Source organism: Nerophis ophidion, linkage group LG03, assembly GCF_033978795.1.
Source record: "Nerophis ophidion isolate RoL-2023_Sa linkage group LG03, RoL_Noph_v1.0, whole genome shotgun sequence".
NCBI classification, from domain to species: domain Eukaryota; kingdom Metazoa; phylum Chordata; class Actinopteri; order Syngnathiformes; family Syngnathidae; genus Nerophis; species Nerophis ophidion.
Window position 1 is genome coordinate 14154743 of NC_084613.1, and position 12723 is coordinate 14167465.

General features: G+C 40.3%; 1 protein-coding gene across 2 annotated transcripts in view; it reads right to left on the reverse strand.

The window, feature by feature from the left end:
* cttnbp2 (cortactin binding protein 2) overlaps positions 1-4785 on the reverse strand; it is a 120572-nt gene extending 115787 nt beyond the window's left edge. The window contains exon 1 of one of the 2 annotated variants that reach the window (XM_061894315.1): positions 4513-4782. In XM_061894315.1, coding sequence (XP_061750299.1) covers positions 4513-4578 — 66 coding nt within the window. In that variant the 5' untranslated portion in view covers positions 4579-4782. Of the gene's footprint in view, positions 1-4512 lie in introns of both variants that reach the window. The other variant, XM_061894316.1, reaches the window with a different exon arrangement.
* Positions 4786-12723: the final 7938 nt, after the last annotated feature.

Sequence of the window (12723 nt, forward strand, 5' to 3'; positions counted from 1 at the left end):
AAATAGGCATAATAATGGGTTCATTCCACGACTGTATATATCTGTATCGGTTGATATCGGAATAGGTAATTAAGAGTTGGACAATGCCGGAATATCTGCAAAAAAAGCCATTATCGGACATCTCTACCATGGACTAAAACCCACGCAGACGGGTCAACTTTGACACACTAGTCCAGGGGTCGGGAACCTTTTTGGCTGAGAGAGCCATGAAAGCCAAATATTTTAAAAAGTATTTCCTTGACAGCCATATGATATTTTTATAACACTGAATACAACTAAATGCGTGCATTTTTAAGCAAGACCAACATTTTTAAAGTATAATAAGTCTCTCATTCTTTTTAATAACATTGTTATTCTGAAGCTAACCAATAATGAATAAAATTCTTCTTACTATTATTGCGACTTCTTGGACAGGCGTGGTAGAAAATGAATGGATGCATTAAAATGCATGAGAATTTTTTGTATTTTGGACGTTATTTTTAACACCGTGATTACCAGCGGAATTATTCATTACTCATCGTGGTAAGCAACGTCAGCTAAGATTAATGGGGGTACGCGTACCCCTGGGGGTACTTGAAGGTATGCCAAGGGGTAAGTGACATTTTTTTTTTTTTAAATATTCTAAAAATTAGCAACAATTCAAAAATCCCTTATAAATATATTTATTGAATAATACTTCAACAAAATATGAATGTAAGTTCATAAACTGTGAAAAGAAATGCAACAATTCAATATTCAGTGTTGACAGCTAGATTTTTTGTGGACATGTTCCATAAATATTGATGTCAAAGATTTATTTTTTTTGTGAAGAAATGTTTAGAATTAAGTTGATGAATCCAGATGGATCTCTATTACAATCCCCAAAGAGGGCACTTTAAGTTGATGATTACTTCTATGTGTAGAAATCTTTATGTTATGGTCCGCTGCCCGGATCATATTATGTTTTGGTTTTGAGTCTTTTGTAATATGCTCTGTTAGTGTTTGACTTCCTTAGTTCCTGGTTTGATCTGTCACCATAGTTTCTTATTTGTTTCACCTGCCACTTGATTCCAGACGCACACCTGTTTTTGTAATTACTGACCTGATTTAAGCCGGCCTTCTTTGTTCACTCGTTCTCGCTTCCTAGTTTGTGTTACACGCAACAAGTGACGACGCTGATTCTTTTTCTGTACTTGCTAGCTTCCGCGCTAAGCACTTTGCTCCTCTAGCTCCCATGCTAGTTGTGGCGCAGTTGGGAGAGTTGCCGTGCGCAACCCAGGGGTCCCTGGTTCAATTCCCACCTAGTACCAACCTCGTCACGTCTGAGCAAGAGACTTCACCCTTGCTACTGACGGGTGCTGGTTAGCGCCTTGCATGGCAGCTCCCTCCATCAGTGTGTGAATGTGTGTGTGAATGGGTGAATGTGGAAGTAGTGTCAAAGCGCATCGAGTACCTTGAAGGTAGAAAAGCGCTATACAAGTACAACCCATTTACCTTTTGAACCTCGTGCAAGTTTTTCTGTTATTTCTGTAGCTCCCATGCTAGCGCTTTTGTTTTTTTTCTAGCTCCCATGCTAGTTCTGTTTGTTTTGACTAAGTCTGTTTTTATTTGTTAAATAAATCTTTGGTTCTTACCTTCACGCTGTGTCCATTGACCGACTGCATCTCTGAGAGAACAATGAACCCACATCACGATGCCCCGCAATCGTTACACCTAATTTATAATTGAATCACTTGTTTATCTTTCAACAAGTTTTTAGTTATTTTTATATGTTTTTTTTCAAACAGTTCAAGAAAGACCACTACAAATTAGCAATATTTTGCACTGTTATACAATTAAAGGCCTACTGAAATGAGATTTTCTTATTAAAACTGGGATAGCAGGTCCATTCTATGTGTCATACTTGATCATTTCGCGATATTGCCATATTTTTGCTGAAAGGATTTAGTAGAGAACATCCATGATAAAGTTCGCAACTTTCGGTGCAAAGAGAAAAGCCCTGCCTGTACTGGAAGTCGCAGATGATGACGTCACAAGTGTGGGGGTTCCTCACATATTCACATTGATTTTAATGGGAGCCTCCAACAAAAAGTGCTATTCGGACCAAGAAAACGACAATTTCCCCATTAATTTGAGCGAGGATGAAAGATTTGTGTTTGAGCATATTGATCGCGACGGACTAGAAAAAAATAACAACAACAAAAAACAAGTTTAAAAAAAACAGAAACGCGATTGCATCGGACGGATTCAGATGTTTTTAGACATATTTACGAGGATAATTCTGGGAAATCCCTTATCTTTCTATTGTGTTGCTAGTGTTTTATTGAGATTAAATAGTACCTGATAGTCGGAGGTGTGTGTCCGGTAAGAAGCGACTTTTTAACCACAATTTTCTCACAGAAACCTGCTGGTTGACATTCCGTTGTGATTCATGTTCGCTTGACCGCGCTCTGATCCATAGTAAAGTTTCACCTCCAGGAATTTTAAACATTGGAATCACCGTGTGTTTGTGTGGCTAAAGGCTAAAGCTTACCAACTCCATCTTTCTAGTTTGACTTCTCCAATATTAATTGAACAAATTGCAAAAGATTCAGCGACAAAGATGTCCAAAATACTGCGTAATTATGCGGTTAAAGCAGACAACTTTTAGCTGTGTGTGTGTGCAGCGCTCATACTTCCTAAAAACCTGTGAGGTTTTGCTTACATGTCATCATTACACAACGTTTTCAAGACGAAACTCCCGGGAAATTTAAAATTGCAATTTAGTAAACTAAAAAGGCCGTATTGGCATGTGTTGCAATAGTTTATACATCAATGATGAAATATTAACATCAGACTGCGTGGTGGGTAGTAGTGGGTTTCAGTAGGCCTTTTAATAAATCAGAAACTGATGACATAGTGCTGTATTTTACTTCATCTCTTTTTTTCAAACAAAAATGCTTTGCTCTGATTAAATTAAAGGCCTACTAAAACCCACTACTACCCACCACGCAGTCTGATAGTTTATTTATCAATGATGAAATATTAACATTGCAACACATGCCAATACGGCCTTTTTAGTTTATAAAATTAAAATTTTACATTTCCCGGGAGTTTCGTCTTGAAAACGTCGTGTAACGATGACGTGTAAGCAAGACGTCACGGTTTTAAGGAAGTATGAGCGCTGCGCACACACACAGCTAAATGTCGTTTGATTTAACGGCATAATTATACAGTTTTCTGGACATCTGTGTTGCAGAATTTTTTTGCAATTTGTTCAATTAATATTGGAAAATTCACAGTAGAAAGATGGAGTTGGAAAGCTTTAGCTTTTAGCCACACAAACACACGGTGATTCCTTGTTTAAAATTCCTGGAGGTGAAACTTTACTATGGATCAGAGCGCGGTCAAGCGAACATGAATCACAACGGAATGTCAACCAGCAGGTTTCGGTGAGAAAATTGTGGTTAAAAAGTCGCTTCTTACCGGAGAAAAGCTGAGCTTGTGCCGTCCATAGCTGCCGTCGACTCCCCTGAGACACATGGCGTCAAGACACCCGTGGACACACCCCTCCGCCTATCAGGTACTATTTAATCTCACTAAAACACTAGCAACACAATAGAAAGATAAGGAATTTCCCAGAATTAACCTATTAAATGTGCCTAAAAACATCGGAATCCGTCCCAATGCAATCACGTTTTTTTTTCTAGTCCGTCGCTATCAATATCTTTAAACAAATCTTTCATCCTCGCTCAAATTAATGGGGAAATTGTCGTTTTCGCGGTCCAAATAGCACTTTTTGTTGGAGGCTCCCATTAAAAACATTGTGAATATGTGAGGAGCCATCAAACATGTGACGTCATCGTCTGCGACTTCCGGTAGAGGCAGGGCTTTTCTCTTAGCACCGAAAGTTGCGAACTTTATCGTGGATGTTCTCCACTAAATCCTTTCAGCAAAAATATTGCGAAATGATCAAGTATGACACATAGAATGAACCTGCTATCCCCGTTTAAATAAGAAAATCTCATTTCAGTAGGCCTTTAAAATAATGTTCCCAGGGGGTACATCACTGAAAAAAGGTTGAGAACCACTGCTTTAATGCATCACAACAAAATTAGGCATAATAATGTGTTCATTCCACGACTGTATATATCGGTATCGGTTGATATCGGGATCGGTAATTAAGAGTTGGACAATATCGGCCCCAAAAAAAAGCCATTATCGGACATCTCTACCCTGGACTAAAACCCACGCAGCCGGGTCAACTTTGACACGCTAGTCTGCGTGGGTGCCGTTCACACAGAACAGTGACACACTACAAAAAATGTTTTTAAGTCAAGGTTGTCAGAAGCCTTGAGGCGAACAAAAGAAATGTCCATCACGAAGCACAGCAAACGAAAAAGCTCGTCATTATGTCAGGGAGTGGGCGGGGGGGGTTCCGGTTCGGTTCCGGTGGCCGTGCTAACACCGAGCTCGGGTATTACTCCCCCCCAACCCTCTTAACAAGAAGCAGACAAAAGGCGCTGAGTCTCCGCGACCGTGGCCGTGTCTTACCGCGTCGACCGTGGTGAGGGCTTGCACCGGAGGAGGCTGCTGGCCGCTGGCTCCCTCCGACGCCATCTTCACACTGTGCGCGGGAGCTCCTCCGCCTCGTTAACTAGTGCGCTGCTGCCGGACGCCGGGAGGTCACGTCGAGAGCGGCCATCGAAACGCTCGCACCACGCGTGTCGCTGCCCGAGTGTCCGCGGACGGGAGTACGCTGGCTCGGCGGGGAGAGGACGCCAGCTCGGCGCCGTGAGGAAGAATGACGATGGCGGCCCGCGGAGGGGGGGAGGCTAATGGAGGTGGGGGTTGGGGGGGGATTGTGGGCGTGTCTGAGCAGGAAGACAAGTCCTGATGTGAAATGTCCTCCGTGATGGACATCGTCTCTAATCTAGTGTTACTAGTACAATGGTTCTTAACCTTGTTGGAGGTCCCGAACCCCATTAGTTCCATATGCGCATTCATCGAACCCTTCTACGTGAAAAATTAAATGTTTTTTTTTTTTTTTTTCAAATTCAAGACAAAGTTATGTGTTTATGGTACACTTTAGTATGAAGAACATATTCTAAGTAACAATGACTTAATTTAGAGGTTGTTGGACACTAGGGGAACAATTTCTAAGTAATAAATACTTAATTTGTAGTTATTTGGTTAGGGTTAGAGCATGGGTGTCAAACTCTGGCCCGCGGGCCAAATATGGCCCGCCGTGTAATTTAATCTGGCCCTTGAGGTAATATCAAATTAAGATTAGAGCTGGCCCACCGGTATTATACAGGGGCGGTGCCGCTGTAACAACGCATTTGCCAACCCTCACAATTTACCCGAGAGACTCCCGAATTTCACTGCCCCTCCCGAAAATCTCCAGTGGCGACAATTCTTCCGAATTTCTCCCAATTTCCACCCGGACAACAATATTGGGGCGTGCCTCGAAAGCACTGCCTTTAGCGTCCTCTACAACCTGTCGTCACGTCCGCTTTTCCGCCATACAAACAACGTGCCGGCCCAGTCAAATAATATCTGCGGCTTTAACACACACGAATGAATGCAACGCATACTTGGGCAACAGCCATACAAGTCACAGTGATGGTGGCCGTATAAACGAGTAACACTGATACAACTATGCGCCACACTGTGAAGCCACACCAAACAAGAATGACAAACACGTTTCGGGAGAACATCTGCACCATAACACACGTAATACCCAGAACCCGTTGCAGCACTAACTCTTCCTGGACGGCACAATACCACGCTACCACCAAACCCGGCCCCCCCAAATTTTATTCAAATTGATATTTTTTTATTATTATTGATAGGTTGATTGGCAACACTAAATTGGCCCTAGTGTCTGAATGTGAGTGTGAATGTTGTCTGTCTATCTGTGTTGGCCCTGTGATGGCCCGAATGCAGCTGAGTTTGGCTCCAGCGACCCCAGAAGGGACAAGCGGTAGAAAAATGGATGGATGGATAATTTGAAACTTGACTTTGCATGTCACTATAAAGTTATATAAGCCCTGCTTGTTCAATATTCAATGCAAAACTTGTTTGGATCCCTCTTAAAAGGTTAATTTGTCCAACCTTGGCCCGCGGCTCTGTTCCGTTTGAAATTTTGGCCCACTCTGTATTCGAGTTTGACACCCCTGGGTTAGAGGGTTAGGGTTAGGGTGTCAAACTCTGGCCCGCGGACCAAATTTGGCCCGCCGTGTAATTTAATTTGGCTCTTGAGGCAATATCAAATTAACATTAGAGCTGGCCCCACCGCTGTAACACCACATTCACCGCTATTACTCTTACTTGCCAACCCTCCCGATTTTCCCGGAAGACTCCCAAAGTTCAGTGCCCCTCCCAAATTTCGTCCAGGACAACAATATTGGGGGTGGGCCTTAAAGACACTGCCTTTGGCGTTCTCTACAACCTGTCGCCACGTCCGCTTTTCCTCCATACAAACAGCGTGCCGGCCCAGTCACATAATATATGCGACTTATACACACACACACAAGAGAATGCAATGCATACTTAGTCAACAGACATACAGGTCACACTGAGGGTGGCCGTATAAACAACTTTAACACTGTAACAAATATGCGCCACACTGTGAACCCACACCAAACAAGAATGACACATTTCGGGAGAACATCCACACCGTAACACAACAGAACAAATACCCAAAACCCCTTGCAGCAGTAACTCTTCCGGGACGCTACAATATACACCCCCCGCTATCACCAAATCCCGTCCACATCAACCCTGCCGCCGAAAAGAGGCATTCAATTTTTTTTTTATATTTTATTTGATATGCCATTGATATCTTTTAATTATTATTATTATTTGAAACTCAATTTTGCATGTCACTATAAAGTTATATAAGCCTTGCTTGTTCAATATTCAATGCAAAACATGTTTGGGTCCCTAATAAAAGGTTAATTTGTTCAACCTCGGCCCGCTGCTTTGTTCGGTTTTAAATTTTGGCCCACTCTGTATTTGAGTTTGACACCTCTGGGTTAGAGGGTTAGGGTTACAATGAGGCCATGCCGATTTAGGCATTAATAAGTACTTAATAATGACTAGTTAAGACCCAATATGTTACTAATTTGCATGTTAATAAGCAACAATAATTAATGGTGAATATGTTCCCCATACTCAAGTGTTACCATGTTTTATTACTGGTGCACAAAATGAACCGTGCATGAACATCACCTTGTTCAAAGTACAAAACCAACACAGTACATAAATCAATCAATCATCAATCAATGTTTATTTATATAGCCCTAAAACACAAATGTCTCAAAGGACTGCACAAACCACTATGACTACAACATCCTCGGAAGAACTCGCATAAGGGCAATGAAAACTCACACTCAGTGGGCAGAGAGAACTCACACCCAGTGGGACGCCAGTGACAATGATGACTATGAGAACCTTGGAGAGGACCTCATATGTGGGCAAACCCCCAAAGCCCCCCCCCCCCCCCCCCACACACACACACACACACACCTGTAGGGGACCGAAAGCAATGGATGTCGAGCGGGTCTAACATGATACTAATCCATAGTGGCTCCAACACAGCTGCGAGAGTTCGGTTCAAAGCGGATCCAAGACAGCAGCGAGAGTCCCGTCCACAGGAAACCATCCCAAGCGGAGTCGGATCAGCATCGTAGAGATGTCCCCATCCGATACACAGGCGAGCGGTCCATCCTGGGTCCCGACTCTGGACAGCCAGTACTTCATCCATGGTCATCGGACCGGACCCCCTCCACAAGGGATGGGGGGACAGAGGAGATAAAGAAAAGAAGCGGCAGATCAACTGGTCTAAAAAGGAGGTCTATTTAAAGGCTACAGTATACAAATTAGTTTTAGGTGAGACTTAAATGCTTCTACTGAGGTAGTATCTTGAACTGCTCTATAGCCCGCAGACTTTTTTTGGGCTTTAGGAATCACTAATAAGCCGGAGTCCTTTGAAGCAGATTTCTTGCCGGTACATATGGTACAATACAATCGGCAAGATAGGATGGAGCTAGACCGTGTAGTATTTTATACGTAAGTAGTAAAACCTTAAAGTCACATCTTAAGTGCACAGGAAGCCAGTGCAGGTGAGCCAGTACAGGCGTAATGTAATCAAACTTTCTTGTTCTTGTCAAAAGTCTAGCAGCCGCATTTTGTACCAACTGTAATCTTTTAAACTCACAACAAATTACACACCTGCAAATCAGTGTGACTTCTGCTGTTGCCGTATCCGTAATAGTGATAGGGAGAAGTTTTTATTGAGACGATGAGTAGGGCGTGTTTTGACCTCCGCCGAACCCCTGAGGCCGACTCACCGAACCCCTAGAGTTCGATCGAACCCTCCACCGCAGAGGTCAAGACACATCCGACTCATCGTGTAAATAAAAACTTCTCCCTATCGGCGTATGATGGTTAGAACCATTGATTGATTGATTGATTTATTGATTGATTGATAGTTGTATTAGTAGATTGCACAGTACAGTACATATTCCGTACAATTGACCACTAAATGGTAACACCCGAATAAGTTTTTCAACTTGTTTAAGTCGGGGTCCACGTTAATGAATGAATGAAATAAGTTTATTTCGGTCATATAATCAATCAAATCAATCAACCATTTTTTGTGATCAGTTTTACAGTACAGGTTATACGTAAACAATCATACACATTTACAGACAAAACAAAACAAAAAAAATGACCGAAAAAGGAATAGGCTGAAGCCAAAGCTTATATTTGACTATCCTATACCTTCACTGAAAATTAGATTGCCTGGAACATCGTTAAAAAAAATAAAATAAAAAAATCAATGGGATGAAAGTAATTGTTACTATGTTTTATAATTTTCAATTATTTCACCTTTCAATTAATCAATTCATGGTATAAATATATACTATCAGCATAGTACAGATACCACACAGGTTAATCATCATAGTGAAGTGAATTATATTTATATAGCGCTTTTTCTCTAGTGACTCAAAGCGCTTTACATAGTGAAACCCAATATCTAAGTTACATTCAAACCAGTGTGGGTGGCACTGGAAGCAGGTGGGTAAAGTGTCTTGCCCAAGGACACAACGGCAGTGACTTGGATGGCGGAAGCGGGAATCGAACCTGCAACCCTCAAGTTGCTGGCACGGCCACTCTACCAACCGAGCTAAACCGCCCCATAGTATATACATTGAATTATTTACATTATTTTTAATCCGGGGGTGGGATGAGGAGCTTTGGTTGATATCAGTACTTCAGTCATCAACAATTGCATCAACAGAGAAATGGTCTTTGAAACAGTCTAGGTCTTACTTAGTAGGATATGTACAGCCAGCAGAGAACATAGTGAGTTCAGATAGCATAAGAAGAAGTAAATACAATAGAAGTACATTTGATTATTTACATTAGGTTATTTATAATCCGAGGAGATGGGATGTGAATGGAGGAGGGTATTAGTAAAGGGTTGAAGTTGCCTGGAGGTGTTGTTTTAGAGCGGTTTTGAAGGAATATAGAGGTGCACTTACTTTTACACCTGTTGGGAGTGCATTCCACATTGATGTGGCATAGAAATATTTTCCATTTGATTTGCATGTGTGTAATTTGTTGTGAGTTCATGAACTGTGTTGGTTTTGTTCTTTGAACAGGCTGATGTTCTTGCACGATTCATTTTGTGCACCAGTAAAAAAACAAAACAAATAACTTTGTCTTGAATTTTAAAAAAATTATTATTTTATTTTTCACTAAAGAAGGGTTCAGTGAATGCGCATACAGTATGAAACTGGTGTGGTTCGGTACCTCCAACAAGGTTAAGAACCACTGTACTAGCGTATACTCTGCTATGGTGGAGTGTAATATCATGGTGTACTGTGGTGAAGTGTAGTATGGCTCAAGCTACTATAGTATAGTCTAGTATAGCTATGTATAATAATAGTAGCAGTGACGTGCGGTGAGGTTCATGGCTGGTGAGGCACTGTCTTCATCACAGTCAGATTTATAAACGTATGAACCCTATAGAGTATGCATCCATTTTCTACCGCTTATTCCCTTTTGGGGTCACGGGGGGCGCTGGTGCCTATCTCAGCTACAATCGGGCGGAAGACGGGGTACACCCTGGACAAGTCGCGACGTCATCACAGGGCCACCCTACAGAGCAGTGGTTCTCAACCTTTTTTCAGTGATGTACCCCCTGTGAACATTTTTTTAATTCAAGTCCCCCCTAATCAGAGCAAAGCATTTTTGGTTGAAAAAAAGAGATAAAGAAGTAAAATACAGCACTATGTCATCAGTCTCTGATTTATTCAATTGTATAACGGTGCAAAATATTGCTCATTTGTAGTGGTCTTTCTTGAACTATTTGGGGGAAAAAAGATATAAAAATAACTAAAAACTTGTTGAAAAATACACAAGTGATTCAATTATAAATAAAGATTTCTACACATAGAAGTAATCATCAACTTAAAGTGCCCTCTTTGGGAATTGTAATAGAGATCCATCTGGATTCATGAACTTAATTCTAAACATCTCTTCACAAAAAAAAGAAATCTTTAACATCAACATTTACGGAACATGTTCACCAAAAAATCTAGCTGTCAACCCTGAATTGTTGTATTTTTGTACTTCCTCATTGTTGTATTTTTTTTCCCAGTTAATTAAATTGTATTCATATTTTGTTGAAGTATTATTCAATAAATATATTTATAAAGGATTTTTGAGTTGTTGCTATTTTTAGAATATTTTTTAAAAATCTCACGTACCCCTTGGCATACCTTCACGTACCACGCGTACCCGCATTTGAGAACCACTGGTGTAGTATAGCTATGTATAATAATAGTAGTATACTCATTGTAGCTCAGTGTGGTATAGTATAGTGTAGTATACCTCAGTATAGTATAGCAATTTATAATTGTAGTATACTCATTGTAGCTCAGTGTGGTATAGTGTAGTATAGCTCAGTATACGATAGTATAGTACAAGTATATCAATGTATAATGTGTATAATAATAGTAGCAAACTCGCAGCTCAGTGTGGTATGGTATAGTGTAGTATAGCTCAGTATACTATAGTATAGTACAGTACAGGTATAGTGTATTATAGCAATGCATAATGTGTAAAATAATAATAGTATAGTAATTGTTTGTTCAATATGGTATGGTAGTATAGTGTAGTATAGCTCAGTATACTATAGTATAGTACAGGTATAGTATAGTATAGCAATGTTCAATATGTATAATAATAGTAGTATACTCATTGCAGCTCAGTGTGGTGTAGTATAGCTCAGTATACTATAGTATAGTACAGGTAGTGTAGTATAGAGATATACAATGTGTATGATAATAATAGTATACTCATTGTAGCTCAGTGTGATGTAGTATAGCTCAGTATACTATAGTATATTCCAGGTATAGTGTAGTATAGCAATGTACAATGTGTATATTACAGTGACGTGCAGTCAGGGGCCATCATGGAAAGAAAAAAATGCAAAAAGAAAAAAAAAATTATATTGTTATATGTATCCAGTGGTTATACCATAAAGTTATTTTCCATTTAACTTCACCAGTTTTAAATGATTTTTATTTAAAAATCGCTTAATTTTCACATTTGCCGTTCAAATACTGAGAATTACTTGCGGTGAGTCACAGCCAGTTGAGCCTCCCCATGGATTGCGCAATGACTCGGCTAACTGCTGTCTGCTGTGCAGTGAGACCGTATTGCTATATGAATTATATTATACGTTTCCGTAGTTTAGTTAGCAGAGGTATATAATGTACAGTGTATTTTGTCCACAACTGAAAGAGTGTGTCAATGTTGAGATATTAAGCCGAGTTGGTAAATGAATTTGTTTGCTAATAGTAGCTACTAACCGTACCCATGTATTTTCTATAGGCGGTTAGCATCTGGTTTAAATCCCGTTTCCTCCAATGTTTCTGATTCGATTGAATTTATATTTATGTTGGGTCTTTATTTTTGGTACTTAAATATGGTGACTGAGTATTGTGGCGTTTTAAGGCCATCTGCATTTTTTATGCTACAGTAAAGACAATGAATGAACACGGCCTCTGGAGCACGGTTACACCTGTCATAGTGACAACACTGTGTACTATCGTGTTTGTTATTTTCTACATACACGTGATTATTTAATATTGTTAATGTTAGCAGTATTATCGCTAATAGTGATAACAATAAGTGTAATTAATTGATACTGTACTATACTAGCTAACGTACCTGCTACATTAAGTTAAAGTACCAATGATTGTCACACACACACTAGGTGTGGTCAAATTTGTCCTCTGCATTTGACCCATCCCCTTGTTCACCCCTTGGGAGGTGAGGGGAGCAGTGAGCAGCAGCGGCTGGGAATCATTTTTGGCTATTTAAACCCCAATTCCAACCCTTGATGCTGACTGCCAAAAAGGGGATAATGCTGGTATGAGCTTTTAAACATAACCTGTTAATTGTCTCCAATCAAATGGTGACTAAGATACTCTATAAGGTACATATGTTTATAAATCTGACTGTGATGAAGTCAGTGCCTCACCGGCCATGAACCTCACCCCACAACACTGTTATAATAGTAGTATACTCATTGTAGCTCAGTGTGGTATAGTATAGCGTAGTATAGCTCAATATACTACAGTATAGTACAAGTATAGCAATGTATAATCTGTATAATAATAGTAGTATACTTGTAGCTCAGTGTGGTATAGTATAGTTCAGTATACTACAGTATAGCACAGG